The sequence below is a fragment of the Aquarana catesbeiana genome, linkage group LG04 (genome assembly GCF_042186555.1).
Source record: "Aquarana catesbeiana isolate 2022-GZ linkage group LG04, ASM4218655v1, whole genome shotgun sequence".
Lineage (NCBI taxonomy): Eukaryota > Metazoa > Chordata > Amphibia > Anura > Ranidae > Aquarana > Aquarana catesbeiana.
Genome location: NC_133327.1, coordinates 139912593 through 139933318, shown reverse-complemented (window position 1 = coordinate 139933318; position 20726 = coordinate 139912593). Strand labels below are relative to the sequence as shown.

At 40.4% G+C, this 20726-nt stretch overlaps 1 protein-coding gene across 2 annotated transcripts in view; it reads right to left on the bottom strand.

Moving 5' to 3' along the window:
• The window catches only part of MYO7B (myosin VIIB), a 422737-nt gene that overhangs the window by 216067 nt on the left and 185944 nt on the right, over positions 1–20726 (bottom strand). For both annotated transcript variants that reach the window (XM_073625783.1, XM_073625782.1), the window contains 2 exons: positions 9105–9224; positions 3310–3452 (listed from right to left, as the gene is read on the bottom strand). In XM_073625783.1, coding sequence (XP_073481884.1) covers positions 3310–3452; positions 9105–9224 — 263 coding nt within the window. The remainder of the gene's footprint in view (positions 1–3309; positions 3453–9104; positions 9225–20726) is intronic.

The following is a 20726-nucleotide window of genomic DNA, read 5'->3' as shown; positions in this document are numbered from 1 at the left end:
TTTGGAGCCTTTGGCAGCAACAATCTGAGCTTCCCAACTTATTACAGGCTTTATTAGGGGTCAAGGGAAGAAAACGTTCATTATATGCAGACAACATCCTTCTATACTTAGGTGACACTGATGCTTCTCTTGCAAATATGATGTCTCTAATTGAACATTTCGGTACCCTCTCCTCACTGCCAGAGTGTGCTGGCTCTCTGCAGCTTGTAACCCTGTTTAAATACCTAGGAGTCCAAGTCACCACAGATCCCTCCAAATATCTAGAACTCAATTTGCTTCCCATGTTCCAACAATTTCAAGCCAAATGTAACATATGGTATAAACTCCCAAAACTTTATTTTGAGCACTAATCTGGAAGAAGAAGGTATCTAGGATATGCCTCTCTATGTTGCAGTATAGTAAAGACCAGGATGTGCTAGCAGTACCCAATTCCAGACTTTACTTTATGGCCTCCCAGCTTCAACATCTTTGGGGATGGGGTTGTCCTAATGCCTCTGAGCCAATATGTAAAATACTCTTTGCTGAAACCTTGAGGCTCACAGCGTTATCCCACTTAGAAATGGAGCTCTCCAATCCACCACTCTCAGGGCCCACGGTCTCACTTATAAGGAGACTTTGGACAGAAGTTAAGCGCAGTCTGAAACTATTGGGTTTTATTCTTGCGACGCCTTTATGACACAAACCCGAGTATACTGAACTAAACAAACTAGAGGGATCTCAGGCATAGGAGCCAGCAGGTCTACGTTATCGATCCCAACTGTATAATCAGAACATCTTAAAATCTTTTACTGAGCTACAGGCTGAATTTGCTTTACCTAGACAACAATTCTACAAATACTTACAATTACGCCATGCCTTTCAGGCCCAAATGCGTTGTTCTACTCTAACACTATCAGATCATCTATTGTTGCAGAAAGTATTCACTGAGCTCAGCAAGAAGGTATGATCTCCCTATTCTACACTAATTTAAACCATGCACGATGCAACCACTCTACTGTGTAGGAGGGGTTGGGTACGAGACCAGGGGAACATTAGCAGAGAAATGTGAGAGCTATGTTTGCAAAATGTGCCTACTCTATCTGTCTCACCTTCACACAAGTTGTCACAAATATTTTTGCTGCACAGGGCCTACTGCACCACAACACAGCTTTACCACTGGGGGAGGAGAGATTCTACTATGTGCCCTAAGTGAAAAAGGAACTTGTATTAATTTAATGTGGTGATGCCCTAAATTATTCCATTACTGTAAAGATGTGACAGATACCATCTCTGCTTTATATATGATTAAGGTCCCACTGGATTATTCTACTAGGTGAAGTGGACAAAGAGATCTCCCCCCCAGCTAACATAGCTGTACTTAGGCTTTTATATATAGCTCAGACGCAAGTAGCTCGGTTTTGACTTTCCAATCAGACCCCAACTAAGAAAATCTGGATAGAACAGCTTACAGTAATTCTATATTTATAAGGTAACGGTTAACATACCAACACAGGAGTGCCAATGGAAAGTTCTCTTCTATACGGCAGGCATGGTTCGATACTCCAGGTCTTGCCCCATCACAGCTAGTTATGGGCAGATTATTACAGGCATAGATGTTTGAGTCTCTGCCAACTATTTATCCAGGTCGGAATGTAGGGGAACTACTGGTTCTAGTTACTTTTATGCAAGATGTTCTCAGAAATAAGTCCTATGTCCCCTCTAATGGAGTTTCTCTTTGATACTAATTATCCTCAAGGATATCAACAATATGTATTATATCTGGCTGGTCGGCTGATGGTCCCTCTCTCCGTAATGGGAGGGAACCCCCTATTGAGTTAAACCTTACTGTTTACGGTTTTAGTTTACTATATTATTTTTATGCCAAAGTGCCTTATATTTGTGCTATGCATAAGATGAATCTTACATCTCCTGAACAACTCTGACTGACGTAATATTCTGGTCATCTCATTTGATTACACTGTTTATATCATGTGCAGTGTATGATACCCAATGGTTTGTCTTTTGTTTTATTGTATCTTTGCTGACTTTTGGCACAATAAACATTTTTTCTGATCAAAAAAAAAAGCAGGGTATAGGTTATGCAATTTTCTTTCCTGCAACCATAATCCTGCTTGATTTCCCCATCCAGGGGGAACACAGTGATTACTGCTAGTGGTTATAGCCACTGGCAATAATTGTATGCTAAAAATCCGACATATTGGTTGTACCCAAGTCGATCGATGGATTGACTTGGGTACAATCAGCCTGGTCATAGATGGATCAAATTTCAGCCAGTCCCTGCTGAACTAGTTGTCATCCAATCCATCTATGGCTGGCCTAAAGTAACACAACATGTTTAAGGAAGGGAGGGTTATAACCCTGGTCAGTTTTCTTGTGCCATTTGTGTACCATTGGGGAGATTTCCCTTCACTTCCTGTGAAAACAGAAGTGAGGGGATATTCCTCAAAACTGAAGGAATACCTGGTTGTCACTAGGGGCACCAGAACTAGTGTCCCCATTGGAAAATGCCTCCTCTATTCCTGTTCTGGCGACAACTCAAAATACCAGGGGCACAGAGAGGATTAAAAACCTGACAGATGTTCTAATCCCTTTCTTTTCTAACCAAAGTTAAAAAAATTCCCTTTTATTATACATTTCTGCACCCAAAAAACAGTCTATAAAGAAAACATTTGATTTCCAGATGTCCAATTATTTTGCTTAGACTATAAAAAAAAGAAACAAAGAAACAAAGAAAGAAAGAGAAAGAAAGGAAAAGAAAGAAAAAGAAAACGTAATATGCATTACAACACATCTGTCAAAACAGGTTTAAAATCTTTGTCAACTGCGTATTGCTGTCCTTTCATAGCTTCTCCTCACTCAGACAGGAAAATAATTACAGGGAAATCCCATTAATGGACAGCCAAAAACACATTTTTAGTAGGATGAGGAAGGTGTCACACCTCTGTCAGGATTGCATTCCTCTGTATGCACTGATTTACCCTCACTTTCTGTCCAGAAACAGAAACTTCATGTCAGAACAGGAAGTGAGCTGAAATCTCCTTATCATGGAGACAGACATAATTTAAACCCTGATGTATGTTGTAACCCTTTCACTGTTCAAAACAAAAAAAAAATGCGGCTGGAGTTGGTCTTCAAAGACTATAGACACGAGAATACAAATTCATCTTTTTTTATCTAATAATATTGGGCAAACCATGTATCAATAGCAAGTAGCTATCTTCCTTCTACTAGCCCTGGCCTGTATTATTCCATGACACTGGTTACTCTTACATGAAGACTAATTCAATTCTATTTTCTTTTAGAAATTACCTGTTTGTATTAAAATGTTCAAAACCAAAGATGTCTAATAAGCCAATAGACTTGCGTTCATTTGCTCTTTCTTTGGGCATCGGTGTGAAAATAGCCTCATTGATCTTGTTAACTATCCACATGAACATTCGCCCATAAATGCCCTATAATAGACAATATAAGCATGACACTGTTATGTAGATGATCACTGTTCTGTTTTTCTTCAAACTGTATACTCAGGAATGTTATCTATGGACATAATAAAACTGTTTTGTTTATTATATAATATAATACAATAGAATACTAGTACAGTACAACACAATTTATGTAGTGCTCTTCTCCCATAATATTCAAATCAATTTTCAACTTTATAGGTTTAAATTTGTAGAATGATGGATGAACCCTAATCTACAGCACTAGCGAGGAATATAAGTAAATCGACGAAGGGTCTGCCTGCTAAATATTTTATTCTTTCTGTGCAGCCAATCTTCATTTCCAATAGCCCTTTAAAAAAAAATCATATCAATATGGTTACCTCAATTTTTCCCATGCGACTCACTCGATTAAGTCTAATGCCCCGTACACACGGTCGGACTTTGTTCGGACATTCCGACAACAAAATCCTAGGATTTTTTCCGACGGATGTTGGCTCAAACTTGTCTTGCATACACACGGTCACACAAAGTTGTCGGAAAATCCGATCATTCTGAACGCGGTGACGTAAAACACGTACGTCGGGACTATAAACAGGGCAGTGGCCAATAGCTTTCAGCTCTTTATTTATTCTGAGCATGCGTGGCACTTTGTCCGTCGGATTTGTGTACACACGATCGGAATTTCCGACAACGGATTTTGTTGTTGGAAAATTTTATAGCCTGCTCTCAAACTTTGTGTGTCGGAAAATGCGATGGAAAATGTGTGATGGAGTCTACACACGGTCGGAATTTCCAATAACAAGGTCCTATCACACATTTTCCGTCGGAAAATCCGACCGTGTGTACGGGGCATAAGTGTTACCATATATTCTTAACTTACATTTATTTACTAGGAGATCCTAAAACACGCCAGAAGTCTGGATGTTACTTAAACACTATGATACAGTGATTTAGTCTATGAACTTTAGTTAAACCCATTAGACAGGGTTAAGCTGTGACCCAGGGCCAGCAAGGTCATCAAGTGCTCTATCAAGCCTCTCAAAGTGTGTGCGACATGTAACACATTTGTTTGCCAACTTATCATTATGCATTCTCACTGCAAGGTTGAGTGTTAACCGTTTCACGACCGGCTCCCGTACATATACTGCGGCACAATGACACAGCTGCGTGAAACCCCGTACATATACAGGGTTCCTTTAAGCGCCACCAGAGGGCGCGCGCCTGCTGCACGGCGGGGGGCGTGATGCGCGTGGCCAGCGGTTGCGATCACCACCGGCCATGCGCAATTACGTGCACGAGTGCCAGCACGGGGATTCGTGTGTGTAAACATACAAATCCCTGTGCTGTCAGAGGAGAGGAAACATGTCGTTTGTTCCTAGTAAGTAGGAACAGCGAAGTGTCTCCTCTCCTACTCAGTCCTATCCCCGTACAGTTAAAACACACTGAGGGAACACACATTTAACCCCTTGATCGCCCCCTAGTGTTACCCCGTTCCCTACCAGTGTTATTTATACACAGTAATCGGTGCATTTTTATAGCACTGATCGCTGTATAAATGTCAATGGTCCCAAAAATGTGTCAAAAGAGTCCGATCTGTCTGCCACAATGTTGCAATACAGCTAAAAATTGCAGATCACCGCCATTACTAGTAAAAAAAAAAAAAAAAAAATGCCATAAATCTTTCCCATAGTTTGTAGACGCTATAACGTTTGCCCAAACCAATCAATATACGCTTATTGCAATTTTTTTTTATATATTAAATATGTAGAAGAATATATATTGGCCTAAAGTGATGAAGAAATTTGTTTTTTAAAAACATTTTTGGGGATATTTATAATACCAAAAACTAAAAAAAATATTGTTTTTTTTTTAAATTGTCGCTCTTTTTTTTGTGTATAGCGCAAAAAATAAAAACCGCAGAGTTGATCAAATAGCACCAAAAGAAAGCTCTATTTGTGGGAAAAAAAGGACGCAAATTTAGTTTGAGTACAGCATTGCATGACCGCGCAATTGTCAGTTAAAGCAACACAGTGCCAAATTGTAAAAAGTGCTCTGGTCAGGAAGGGGGTAAAACCTTCTAGGGCTGAAGTGGTATGTCTACTATATCCTGACATTTTTTAGCATAAGTTAGAAAATAAACAGATTTTTTACTTTTATTCAGTGTTAAACTAGAACACTAATACCGATGATTATTATTATTATTCAGGATTTAGAACCCCAATTCCAAAAAAGTTGGAACGCTGTGTAAAATCTAAATAAAACAGAATGCAATGATTTGCAAATCTCATGAACCCATATTTTATTCACAATAGAAAATAGAAAACATATCAAATGTTTAGACTCAGAAAATGTACCATTTTAAGGAAAAAATAAGGTAATTTTAAAATTGATGGCAGCAACACGTCTCAAAAAAGTTGGGACAGAGCCATGTTTACCACAAAAAAGTTGGGACAGAGCCATATTTACCACAGTGTAGCATAATTTTTTTTACATTTCAACAGGGAATGACAAGCCATGGTTTGACTACGCAGGGGCGACATCAGGGGCGGACTGATAACTCATGGGGCCCCCGGGCAATAGGAGATTATGGGGCCCCCAGGCAATCAGAGATTATGGGGCCACACAGCATACACACACACAGTATACAATCACAAAGTATACACATACATGTACACACAGTATACAGAGACAGATGTAAAAAAAACACAGATTTATACAAACTGTCCCTGGTTTTACTGAGGCTGGCAACCCTGATTGGGCCACTAGGCCCAGGGCCCTCGGGCAATGCCCGAGTGGCTCAATGGTCAGTCCACCCCTGGGCGACATTGAACAGGCACATACAAAAAATAGTGTATGTACGAATGATAAATAACATAACTATAAACAGTTACCAGGACCAAAGAGGACCAGGGTAGAGGTAAGGTAAGTATCACAAGCAATACTGCATTGTCCCCTATGGGATATCAGACTTCGTCTAATAGCCTTCATATCAGTTATGGAGACGAAAAGGAAAGACAGAGGAGGAAGAAAAAGGACAAAGAAAAGAGAAAGAGAGAGAGGCCTCAGGAGAGGGTGAATACCACGAAAGCGGGACCTGCACGAGAGAGGTTTACAGTCGACCATAGCTAGTCGGGGGCAGGGACGGGCAGGAGTAACTTATCCAAGGTCCCAAACTTTCAAGAATTTTGCATGTGAATCCTTCAAAATACTGGACATCCGCTCATCAACCATCAGGGTGGTCATCCTGGATATCAGATTTCCTGAATATCGAACCATAGTTTCAAGCCATAGTTTCAAGCCATGAAGCATAAGAGGACTTAGCGCCAGGGGGCATAATTTATGAGGAAGCCAAAGCAATGCTTGTAAAGAAATCAGGGCGCAGTTAGGTAGTTCCAAGAGCACCCAGAACAGGATGCTGTGATTTGAGGGGACCAGTTGCTGGAATTTTGGGAGAGGAATGTTGTCCCATTCTTGATGATATAGGATTATAACTGCTCAACAGTCCTGGGTCTTCTTTGTCATATTTTTTGTTTCAAGATGTGCCAAATATTTTCAATTGGTGAAAGATCTGGACTGCAGGCAAGCCAGTTAAGCACCTGGGTTCTTCTACTTTGAAGCTGTGCTGTTTTCATGTACTATATATGCAGTATGAGGTTTAGTATTGTCATGTGGAAATATGCAAGGCCTTTCCTGAAAAAACATCATCTGTATGGAAGCATATGCTGCTTTAAAACCTGGATATATCTTTCAGCATTGATGGCACCTTTGCAGATGTGCAAGCTGCCCATTCTATACACATTAATGCACCCCATACCATCAGATATGTAGGCTTTTAAACTGAGTGCTGATAAAATGCCGGAAGGTCCCTCTTCTCTTTAATCTGGCGGATGTGGCGCCCATGTTTGCCAAAAAAAAAATATAACATTTTAGATTTGTCTGACCACAGAACAGTTCCCAACTTTGCAACAGACCATTTTAAATGAGCTTTGGCCAAGAGAAGATGATGGTCTTTCTGGATCATGTTCAGATATGGCTTCTTCTTTGCATGACAGAGCTTAACTTGCATTTTTGGATGAACTGTGTTCACAGATAGTGATTTTTGGAAGTATTCCTGAGCACATGCAGTGATATCTATCACAGAATCATGCCTGTTTTTAATGCCGTGCCGTCTAAGGGGCCCAAGATCATGGGCATCCAATATTGCATTTTAGGATCTTTTGATAATATTTTGTATGGAGATGAAAATATATATTTAAAGGCTTTGAAGAGAAGAAGGGAAAGAGAGGGGTGCCAAAACTGCCGTATATTGTGGTAAAATTGTTTATTGACACACAGTTAAATTAAAATCATTGCACTCACAAGAGTTAAGCAGGTCTGGGCATATCGCGGTTAAGAGTGGCAGCTCCAGTGATCCCATCCCAGGCTTTAGCGAGAGACTTCCGGTGGTTCCAGTGGTGCAGAGTGGTGACTTCCACACTTCCTGGCTCTGGAGTTCCACATCTACCCAAGCTGCAATCTTCTCCCAGTTGGCCACTCGGTTAACTGTGATATGACCAGACCTGTTTAACACTTGTGAGTGCAATGATTTTATTTTAACTATGTCAATAACTAATATTACTACACTATATAGCAGTTTTGGCGCCCCTCTCTTTCCCTTAGTCTCTTCACAGTTACCAGGTTCCCAGCCTGACACTGAGGAGGCAGCCTATCTCAGCCAGTGAGTTTTCATTGTTTAGTATTAGCCTAAATATCCGGGTTGTTTATTTCGGATTTTGGACGATTGATGTATTATTGATTATTTATCAAACATTTATTCTGATTCTGGTTATTTAACCCATACTGTTTCACCAGAATAATACGCTGCAGTACACAACCCTCTAGTATCCCTGCAGTTCTTTTTTAAAAGAAAGTGTACTTTCTGGTCCATAACAGCTGGTTCTAGCTGGCAGGCAGCCTTCATGGCGGCCTAAATAAATCGAGCTTCACAAGCATTTTTCTTTCTTTTTTTCCCCTGCTATTTAAAGTCTTTGTAATCTTACATTTAGGAATATTTTTTCTAAAATTGTTCAATGTTTAGATGCAGCTTTTCACAGATTGGTGAACCTTTGCCCATCTTTACTTCTGAGACACTCTGATTCTCTAATATGCTCTTTCTATACCCAATCATGTTACTGACCTGTTGCCAATTAACCTAATTAGTTGCAAAATATTCTTACAGCTCTTCCTTGTTAGTAACACTTGCTTTGCCAGCTTTTGTTACCCTGTCCCAACTTTTTTGAGACGTACTGCCGCCATCAATTTCAAAATTACCTTATTTCCTTCTAAAGATGGTACATTTTCTCAGTTTAAACATTTGATATGTTTTCTATTTTATTTTTATGAATAAAAAATGGGTTTATGAGATTTGAAATTCGTTGCATTATGTTTTTATGTAGATTTTACACAGTGTCCCAACTTTGTTGGAACTGGGTATTGTATATAGCGCCAACAGTTTTTAACAATATAAAGGGGGACAGTACAATTACACCACAGTTCAATACAGAAGGAATAGGAGGGCCCTACTCATGGAGCTTACAATCTAAAGGGAGGGGGGTGGTACAAAAGGTAATAGCTGCAGGGGAAGAACTAGTACTTAAGAATTTCAGGACACAATATTATTACCTTTGTAAAAGCATCTCTGCCATCAGATGCCTGGGAGCATGTCAAAGGCATGGAAACACTTTCTCCTCGTACTATAATGGTGTGTTTGATAAGGCAATCCCTCAATTCCGTTGCATTGACCTACATGATAACAGAAGAGATAATCAAACATCTTGTCCTCAAAGTATACATTAATAATTCCTGAGACAAAGCCATAGTGCAAAATTGATAAATAAGCAGGGAGCAGTGCCTACATATATAATAAGCAACAATGGCCATATGCATGTGAAAAAACAAAGTATACATAGAAAATGGATTTTCAAACAATAAAACATATTGTTAAAAAAATAATATTAGGCTGACAACATTCACTTGTATATCTACAAAAAATAAAACAAGTCATCCTTTAAGTCTATATCTTTTATAAAAAAAATATTATATCACTGTATATATATATATATATATATACAATTACATAATTATATAAAAATTACAAAAACAAAATGCTACTTAAAATGAAAAGCCACAAAGTGGCCATTCATAACAATAAAAGGAATGACTAAAGTCAGTAAGCTTTATCACAGTTTTATATATATACACAGTATCTCACAAAAGTGAGTACACCCCTCACATTTTTGTATATATTTTATTATATCTTTTCATATGACAACACTGAAGAAATGACACTTTGCTACAATGTAAAGTAGCGAGTGTACAGCTTGTATAACAGTGTAAATTTGCTGTCCCCCCAAAATAAATCAACACAAGCCATTAATGTCTAAACCGCTGGCAACAAAAGTGAGTAAACCCCTAAGTGAAAATGTCCAAATTGGGCCCAATTTGGACATTTTCACTTAGGGGTGTACTCACTTTTGTTGCCAGCGGTTTAGACATTAATGGCTGTGTGTTGAGTTATTTTTGGGGGGTCAGCAAATTGACACTGTTATACAAGCTGTACACTCACTACTTTACATTGTAGCAAAGTGTCATTTGTTTAGTGTTGTCACATGAAAAGATATAATAAAATATTTACAAAAATGTGAGTGTTTTTGCTCACTTTTGTGAGATACTGTATATAAATATAGATATACAGTTAGGTCCATATATATTTGGACACAGGCAAAATTTTAATACTTTTGACTCTGTATGACACCAGAATAAAATTAAAACAAAACAATCCAAATTAATTTGAAATGCAGACTTTCGGTGTTAATTCAAGGGGTTGAACATAAATATCAAGTACAAATTTTAGGAACTGCAACCATTTTTATACACAGTCCCCCAATTTTTGGGGGCACAAATTTAATTGGACAAATGAATATACCAGTAATCATAAATAAAATGTTAATCCTTTACTGGAAATGACTACTTGAAGTCTAGAACCCATGGACAAGACTGGGTTTCCTCCTTTCTGATGCTTTGCCAGGCTCTAACTGCAGCGGTCTTCAGCTGCTCTTTGCTTGTGGGTCTTTTTACCTCACCAATGACCCAGTGCCACTGGAAGCCATGCATGCCCATACCATCACACTGCCTCTACCATGTTTTACAGATGATGTTGTGTGCTATGGATCATGAGCTGTCCTACTCCACAGTTTTTTCTTCCTGTCATTCTGGTACAGATTAACCACTTCAGCCCCAGAAGATTTGGCTGCTCAAAGACCAGGCCATTTTTAGCGATAAGGCACTGCGTCACTTTAACTGACAATTGTGAGGTCGTGCAATGCTGTACCCAAACAAAATTGACGTCCTTTTTTTCCCACAAACAGAGCTTTATTTTGTTGGTATTTGATTACCTTTGCGGTTTTTATTTTATGCTCTATAAACAAAAGAAGAGCGACAATTTTGAAAAAAAAAAAACCACAATATCTTTTACGTTTTACTATAATAAGTATCCCAAATTTAAAAAAAAAACACAAATTTTTCCTCAGTTTAGGCTGATATGTATTCTTCTACATATTTTTGGTAAAAAAATCGCAATAAGCATATATTGATTGGTTTAGGCAAAAGTTATAGCATCTACAAAATAGGGAATAGATTTATTGCATTTTTATTAATATTTTTTTTTTATTATTAGTAATGGCGGTGATCTGCGATTTTTATCGGGACTGCAACATTGCAGAGGACAAATCGGACACTTTTGACACATTTTTGGGACCAGTGACATTTATACAGCGATCAGTGCTATAAAAATGCACTGATTACTGTATAAATGACACTGGCAGGGAAGAGGTTAACACTAGGGGGCGATCAAGGGGTTAACTGTGTTCCCTAGGTGTGTTCTAACTGTAGGGAGGATGGGACTGACTAGGGGGAAGAGAGAGATCGGTGTTCATACTTAGTATGAACACACGATCTGTCTCATCTCCCCTGAGAGAATCGGGATTTGTGTGCTTACACACACATATCCCTGTTCTCGTTCTGTAACGAGCAGTCCCACTCGCATTGGCTCTGGGGACATGATTTGGGCCGCCGAAGGCGTCTTAAAGAGCCGACGTACAGGTATGACGGCTCTCGCAGGGGAGCCAACCTGCTGCAGTATAACTGCGGCGGCTGGTCCAGAAGCAGTTCATTTTAGTTTTATCCGTCTAAAGAATGCTTTTCCAGAACTGGTCTGACTTTTTTAGATGTTTTTTGGCAAAGTCTATTCTGGATTTTCTATTCTTCATGCTTATGAATGGTTTGCATCTTGTGGTAAACCCTCTGTATTTGCTCTTGCAAAGTCTTCTCTTGATTGTAGACTTTGACAATGATACGCCCACCTCCTGGAGAGTGCCCTTAACTTGTCTGGATGTTGTGAATGGGTTTTTCTTTACCATAGAGAGGATCCTGTGATCATCCACCACTGTTGTCTTCCGTGGACGTCCAGGCCTTTTTATGTTGCTGAGCTCCCCAGTGCGTTCTTCTTTCCTCAGAATGTACCAAACTGTTGATTTGGACACTCCTAACGTTGCTGCTATCTCTCTGATGGATTTGTTTCGTTGTTGAAGCCTTACGTTGTTGATGGCCTGTTTCACTTGCATGGACAGCTCCTTTGAACGCATGATGTAGGTTCACAGAAATAGATTCCAAATGCAAATACCAAACTTAGAATCGACTACAGACCTTTTACCTGCTTAACTGATGAAGAAATAACAAGGGAGTAGCCCCCACCTGGCCACGAAACAGCTTTTGATTAAATTGTCCAATTATTTTGGGTCAATTGAAAAAGGGGGATGGCTATTCTTAAGAGCTGCAATTCCTAAACCCTTCCTCCAATTTGGATGTAAATACCGTCAAATTAAACCTGAGAGTGTGCACTTTCAGCCCATATCTATTATATAACTATAGCTTGAGAATGTTTTGGTAAATACCTGAAAAAAAAAAACTAAAATTGTGCCTATGTCCAAATATATATGGACCTTACTGTATATTATATATACACACACAAGAAACACATTTTTTAAAATAGAGGATACAGAATGAAGAAAGGGGATGAGGGTACAAAAGTGTAAAATACTGCATTGGGTATGAGACAAGGTAACCAAATTTCAGCCAATGCATATAGTTTGATAATGACAAAGCAAGTTTAACAGAATAAAATAAGCGTAACCTTTATTTACAATTGCTATCTTGACCATTGTATTGATAGAAATTCAAAACTAATACATGAGAAAAATAAAAAAAATGTGTTGAGTTTACTGGACACCTGAGTGCAGTGGGAGTGTGTTAGCTACAGGAGGTGGAAGAGAGGTAAACAGGATGAGGCAGATCCATGTGGGTTACATTAAGGTTCAGGCATATGAGAACAAGCATAGCTCCCAACTGTCCCTGATTTAGAAGGACTGGCCCTGATTTGGAACAAAGTCCCTCTTCTCTCCTCATTTGTCCATCATTTTGGTTTGATCTATATATATAAAATGCATTATTTAGATTTCAAAAAGTGTTTTCCAGTGCTAAATCTTTCATCCAATTTCTAAATTGTTGCATTTGTAAATGTCAAATAGAAGGAATAGAAGTGGTAACAAAAAAGCACTTTTTGTTTGTATAATTGTTCTTCAAGCGGGCGTGGTATTAACCTACATACTTTTGCTAATAGGTGTCCCTTGTTCCCATCTCAAAAAGTTGGGGTATAAACAAGGGAGGGTCGGATTGAGGGAAAGAAGGGGAGAAGGCCCCAGTTCGTGATTATGAACTTCAAGCTCTAAAGTGCAGTAGTAAAGTATAACTAAAGGCAAAACTTTTTTTTTGTTTTGGACAGAGTGGAGAGGGAATAGAACACCTGTCAGGTTTTTATTGCCATCTGTGTTAGAAAGATTCCCCCCAAAAAATTCAAATCTGACAGGCGTTATAACCTTCCTTTACTCTATCCAAAATGAAAAACAAGTTTTGCCTATAGTTCTTCTTTACAGAATGTGCAGATATTTTCAGGCTGATGACAGGGATTTGAACTAGTTCAAACCCATGAAAATAATCCATGAGTTTATTCCTAAATGAGTCATGGGTATCACAGTGATGGGCTATCAGTTCATCTTTCTCATTAAATGGCATTATTCTGATATCCATTCCTGGATGAAGGGAGATGTGGTGGAGTACCAGTGTCTAGGAATAGGTGCTATAGATAACGAATCTGAGCAGGTATTTTTTTGTCAGTAGAGAAGAGATTTGTATTACATTTCATCACATTTCAACATTGGGCAAAGCCACTCCTCCATGTTCTCTTTTTCTTAGTGAAGATCTTATATCTAGGTATATCTAAAATCTAGGTTTCTTCCTTCCCCAAACATATTTCAATAAAGCTGATTTTAGGCTATAAAAGAAAAAATTTATGAGAGGAATTGGCACTATTTTAAAGATGGATAGAAAGCATGGGAGAAGGTTTATTTTAATCACCTGACCAACAGCACTTTTACTGCTGGCTGGTGGCTCTGTTGTTCCCACACAATGTACCCATAAACAAGTCAACTGCAATTAATATGAGAAGGTTTTTCCTGAACATACAATCTACAGCTGACAATGTTGGCAGCGGGTCATTGCTATCCTTGGATGTCACAAAGGCTTTTAAATAGCATTGACTGGGCTTACTTATGGGTGGTACTAGAACATTTTGGGTTTGGTCCACAGTACATCTCGTGGGTATGTTTATTATATATGTGCAACCACAGGCCGCGATTAGGGCATTTGGGAAACTATCTCACACCTTTGCTTTGAGGAGAGGTATTAGGCAATGGTGCCCTTTATCGCCCCTCCTGTTTGCATTGGCGATAGAGCCTATGGCGATTAAGGACAGGACCCACCCCGGTATTGTTGGCTTCAGATACGGGAATGTTCAGGAGAAGGTGATGTTGTATGCTGACGACATGCTTCTTATGCTAGGAGACACGGATGCCTCCCTTTGGGAAACCATGGCCACTATTTAAGTATATGAAGGATTCGGGCCTTAATATAAACTGGTCAAAGTCTGCTCTGATGTTATTAGATGGTAATGCTACACAAATTGTAACACCGGAGTGCCCCATACCGCTTAAATCCTCATTTAAATATTTGGGAGTCCAGGTAACGCCAGATCCCAGGAACTTTTGTCATTTGCATTTCACCCCCCTTCCCCAGCATTTTAGGGACCGCATTAAAACATGGAAATCCCTCCGCCTATCAGTGGCAGGAAGGGTGAACCTAATTAAAACGACTCTTATGCCACAGCTCCTCTATTCCCTGCATAATACCCCAATGATGATCCCTTTAAAAATCTTTAGAATAGTTAATACACTTTTCCGCACTTTAATTTGGAGGGAGGGCTCTCCCAGAATTAAGCTAGAACACTTATAAAGGACTAAAGATGATGGTGGGTTGGCCTTGCCCAACCCATGGTTGTATTATTTAGCAGCTAAGTTACAACACCTCATAGGAACCATCGGCATGTGGAATGGGCTAAATGGCACAGGGTGTAGTCTCACACCACACATAGGGTATCCATAGTACTGGCCCTTGAAGTGCAAGCTTTTGGATTACCAAACAAGAGATACCCGACATATAACCTCATTAAGAAGGTTTGGAACAAGACCAAATACCTTCAGAAGGCAACAGGCTACATGAAATTTAGCCCCATATGGTGTAATAACACTTATATGGAGCTGGCGAAATTGCAGTGTGGAGCTAAGTGGTCAGCATATGGAGTAACACATCTTAAACAAAAACTCCATAACAGGGAACTTATGACATTTGCTGCAATACAGAGCAGGTTCAATGTACCACAGTCTATGCACTTTTTTTACATGCAGCTGCAGCAGGCAGTTAAGGCACAGAGTAATTCCTCAGAATGGCACTTGTCACCCACTCTGATATTCAGTCTCATCAGGGATGCCAAGTCCTCCAAAGGATTTATTTCACAAAGCTATGCCATGCTTCTACAGTCCTACCTGAGTCCACATCCCTTGAGAGTGAAGGCTCATTGGAAAAGGGATGTTGGCCATCTGGAGGGTAAACAGTGGGAGGAAGCCTTTCAGGCTGTGGTCACGTGCTCATTAAATGTTTTGCAAAGGTTAACTCAACTGTATATCCTTGTAAGAGTGCATTTTACTCCTCACAGACTCCACTTGATGTGCCTAAGATCGGACTCTACTTGCACAAGGTGTAAGAGGGACCATGGTGACCTAATACACCTTTTGTGGCGGTGTCCGAAACCACATTCTTACTGGGCAGGGGAGGTACACAGGATCAATTCTGTGTTCCAGGTGGTCCTTCCCATAGACCCAAAAGCCTGCTAACTGGGTATATTGGAAAAGTATGACTGGAAAGTGTATACCAGGGAGGCTATCCTCAGAGCTTTGTTCCAGGCACACAAACTGATCATGGTACACTGGAAGTCGGAGGCTCCTCCTGTGTGAAAGAGTGAGTCAAGAATATTGGTGAGCTGTTAAGAAAGGAAAAGTTTATATACCAACATAGGGGAAATGAGCATAAATTTGAGAGGTTATGGGCACCATGGTTGGATGTTCCGGGTCTATCTCCGGTGGATTTGACCATGGATAGGCTACCTCAGCTCAAAGTTGGCTAGTTTGGTGTATTTCTGCAGGGTATATTATTAGACTACTCAAGAGGGAATATCTTGTCTTTTAGTATATGCTATAAAACTTACTGCAGTTTGGTTCCTCTGGTTAGGCAAGTTGAATTATATAAAGTGAACATCAATCTGTGCAATATCGTGAAATAAAGTGGTGTAAACATATTTTTAATAATTAATAATAGCTGTTATCACTAACAAGTGTTCTCACTTCACTTAAAAGGTGCAAATAATCAATAGACAGTGCTGCGCTATAAAAAACATCAATAATAATAATAAAAGTGTAAAATGGTAATCAATAAACATATATTGCTGAAAGTTCATATATAGTATCTGTGACTGATTTAAGTGATTTCAAAGAATCAATACATCAACAGTGCAAAAATCCAAAATGCTTGTGCTTTCCTCCACCAGTATCACAGGCTGCTCACCTCACATCTGAGTCAAATCAGCAGTGTCCTCCTCTGGGGATAATAGAGAGGGCAGGCGTGGTGCTGGTAATCACTTTTCTCCTCCGAATTGCTTATTCACATGGGATAAAAACCCGATCATCTCACCAAATATGATGGATATGCAAAAGATGGAAGGCAGAATCTAGTGCTCTCCATTTAAAATGTTTAATACTATAAAAAAAAGGTAAGGCAAAAACTCACAAAGATGGCACTGTAAGCTGTGCAAGCTGAAAACACATTTCAGACACAATAGGTCTCAAGATGGCCACAATGTAATGTCAATATGCAGGCTCCATCCCCTAAGGGGTCATCTTTGTGAGTTTATACCTTACCTTTTTTTTTAATATTTTTAAACATTTTAAACGGAGAGCACTACATTCTGCCTTCCTTCTTTTGCATATCCATCATATTTGGTGAGATGATCGGGGTTTTTATGTGAATGAACGATTTGGAGGAGTAAAGTGATTACCAGCACCAGCCCTCTATTATAACACTACGGATTTGACTCAGATGTGAGGTGAGCAGCCTGTGATACTGGTGGAGGAAAGCACAAGCATTTTGGATTTTTGCACCGTTGATGTATTGATTTTTTGAATTCACTTCAATCATTTACAGATACTATATATGAACTTTCAGCAATGTAAGTTTATTGATTACCATTCTTACACTTTTATTATTATTGACATTTTTATACCGCAGCCATGTCTATTTATTATAGGCAAGTTAAATTGTTTACTGTATTATCAGGCTCATTGGTTTGTTAACATTGACCTGGGGGGGGTGGGGGGTGGGGGGGGCGTGTGTGTTTCCACTGGGTTTTACATTGATATGTACCGTTGGCAATGTATTTTGATGTATCTTCAATAAAAATCTTTTTTGGAAATAAAAAAAAAGAAATTAAGGATCTGGAGACCAGCCCTTTAACTTGTATACTTGCAGAGGGGGGCGTGTATAGGACCATGATTTTATACACACACAGTGTGTATGTAGAGGGATGCATGCAGAAATTTCCAACGTACTCTGATAAAAGCCTTTTCAGCATAAGCAAACAAAGGCAAAGTGAGTGTTGTTCAGCATAATGGATTAGCGAAATAGTCTTTTTGATACTGTCCATAGCTTCTTGAGTACACAGCGTACCTCTGTTAATTGTAGATTCATTATGGTACATTTATTATTATACAGGTAACTAAAATATTTGAAAATATTTTAAGATATAAAAAAAAAAACTTTAAATCGAGTAACTGTGATATATACCTTCCTATGTATTTACTGATGCTAGCAGAACAGGGATTGCAAATAGTCAATGTTAGTTAATGTTAATTGAGAGAGTGGAGTTCTGTTTTAAGTATTGCAATGTGTCTTTCCCTGGTTGAGGAACTACTCCCCATGACTAAGCGCCACTGGGCAGAGTGAAATGCTTTGGGGGCGTGGCCTGGTGGGAGCCCAGGCTGCGGTTGCCACTCTTTACCTTCCTAGGATTCCGTGGATGTGCAGCATTAGGGATCTCTCCTTTCTTTCCCTTCAGCGGTCTAAGGAGCTGGGACGAGCTCCATCCCCCGCCGGCACTCCTGCGACAGGTGCAGAGTTACTTGTGCTATTCCCCATGCTGACCCCATTACTGATGCTAGCAGAACAGGGATTGCAAATAGTCAATGTTAGTTAATGTTAATTGAGAGAGTGGAGTTCTGTTTTAAGTATTGCAATGTGTCTTTCCCTGGTTGAGGAACTACTCCCCATGACTAAGCGCCACTGGGCAGAGTGAAATGCTTTGGGGGCGTGGCCTGGTGGGAGCCCAGGCTGCGGTTGCCACTCTTTACCTTCCTAGGATTCCGTGGATGTGCAGCATTAGGGATCTCTCCTTTCTTTCCCTTCAGCGGTCTAAGGAGCTGGGACGAGCTCCATCCCCCGCCGGCACTCCTGCGACAGGTGCAGAGTTACTTGTGCTATTCCCCATGCTGACCCCATTACTGATGCTAGCAGAACAGGGATTGCAAATAGTCAATGTTAGTTAATGTTAATTGAGAGAGTGGAGTTCTGTTTTAAGTATTGCAATGTGTCTTTCCCTGGTTGAGGAACTACTCCCCATGACTAAGCGCCACTGGGCAGAGTGAAATGCTTTGGGGGCGTGGCCTGGTGGGAGCCCAGGCTGCGGTTGCCACTCTTTACCTTCCTAGGATTCCGTGGATGTGCAGCATTAGGGATCTCTCCTTTCTTTCCCTTCAGCGGTCTAAGGAGCTGGGACGAGCTCCATCCCCTGCCAACACTCCTGCGACAGGTGCAGAGTTACTTGTGCTATTCCCCATGCTGACCGAGAATAATGAAAACCTTGCGCTAATGCCTATTTGTCCCACCCTATAGACTACACCTGAGGTATTGGAATTAAGTTCTAGAATGTATGTAGAAGCGCTTAGGTGTAGTATAGAGTAAGCCAGAATATTGTTGCATATGTTCCCATACTCTTAAAAATACTTGTAACACGGTCTGTTCTGTTCAGTTCGCACCAGAACTTGCGAACAGGCAAAAAATTTGTTCGAACACGCAAACACCGTTAAAGTCTATGGGACACGAACATGAATAATCAAAAGTGCTAATTTTAAAGGCTTATGTGCAAGTTATTGTCATAAAAAGTGTTTGGGGACCTGGGTCCTGCCCCAGGGGCATGGATCAATGCAAAAAAAAGTTTTAAAAACGGCCGTTTTTTCGGGAGCAGTGATTTTAATAATGTTAAAGTGAAACAATAAAAGTGTAATATTCCTTTAAATTTCATACCTGGGGGGTGTCTATAGTATGCCTGTAAAGGGGCGCATGTTTTCCGTGTTTAGAACAGTCTGACAGCAAAATGACATTTCAAAGGAAAAAAAAGTCATTTAAAACTACTCGCGGCTATTAGTGAATTGCCGGTCCGACAATACACATAAAAGTTCATTGATAAAAACGGCATGGGAATTCCCCACAGGGGAACCCCGAACCAAAATTTAAAAAAAAAAATGACGTGGGGGGATCCCCCTAAATTCCATACCAGGCCCTTCAGGTCTGGTATGGATATTAAGGGGAACCCCGGCCAAATTTTTTTTTTTAAATGGCGTGGGGTCCCCCTCAAAATGTATACCAGACCCTTCAGGTCTGGTATACATTTTAAGGGGAACCCTGTGCCAAAATTAAAAAAAAAAATGGTGTGGGGTCCCCCCAAAAATCCATACCAGACCCTTATCCGAGCATGCAACCTTGCAGACAGCAGGAAAAGAGGGGGGGACGAGAGAGCGCCCCCCCTCCTGAACCGTACCAGGCCACATGCCCTCAACATTGGGAGGGTGCTTTGGGGTAGCCCCCCAAAACACCTTGTCCCCATGTTGATGGGGACAAGGGCCTCATCCCCACAACCCTTGCCCGGTGGTTGTGGGGGTCTGCGGGCGGGGGGCTTATCGGAATCTGGAAGCCCCCTTTAACAAGGGGACCCCCCAATCCCGGCCCTCCCCCCTGTGTGAAATGGTAAGGGGGTACAAAAGTACCCCTACCATTTCACAAAAAACTGTCAAAAATGACAAGAGACAGTTTTTGACAATTCCGTTATTTAAATGCTTCTTCTTTCTTCTATCTTCTGTCTTCTTTCTTTTATCTTCTATCTTCCTTCAGTTTCCTCCTCCATCTTCTTCTTCTTCTGGTTCTTCTTCTCTTCTTCTCCTCGGGCCGCTCTGCATACATGATGGCATGATGGGAGGGTCCCACTGTGTGACGCTTCTCCTCTTCTGATGGTTCTTAAATAAAGGGGGGGGGGCACCCCATGACCCCGCCCCCCCTCTGACGCACGGGGAATTGACAGGGACTTCCCTGTGGCATTCCCCGTGACGTCAGAAGGGGGCGGGGTTACGAGGCCTCCCATCATGCCATCATGTATGCGGCCCGAGGAGAAGAAGGGAAGAAGACGCCGCGGAGGAAGATGCCGGACGAGAACACTGCAGGAAGAACCAGAAGAAGATAGAGGAAGAAACGGAAGGAAGATAGAAGAAAGAAGATAGAAGAATGAAGAAGCATTTAAATAAAGGAATTGTCAAAAACTGTCTCTTGTCATTTTTAACATTTTTGACACTTTTTTTGTGAAATGGTAGGGGTACTTTTGTACCCCCTTACCATTTCACACAGGGGGGAGGGCTGGGA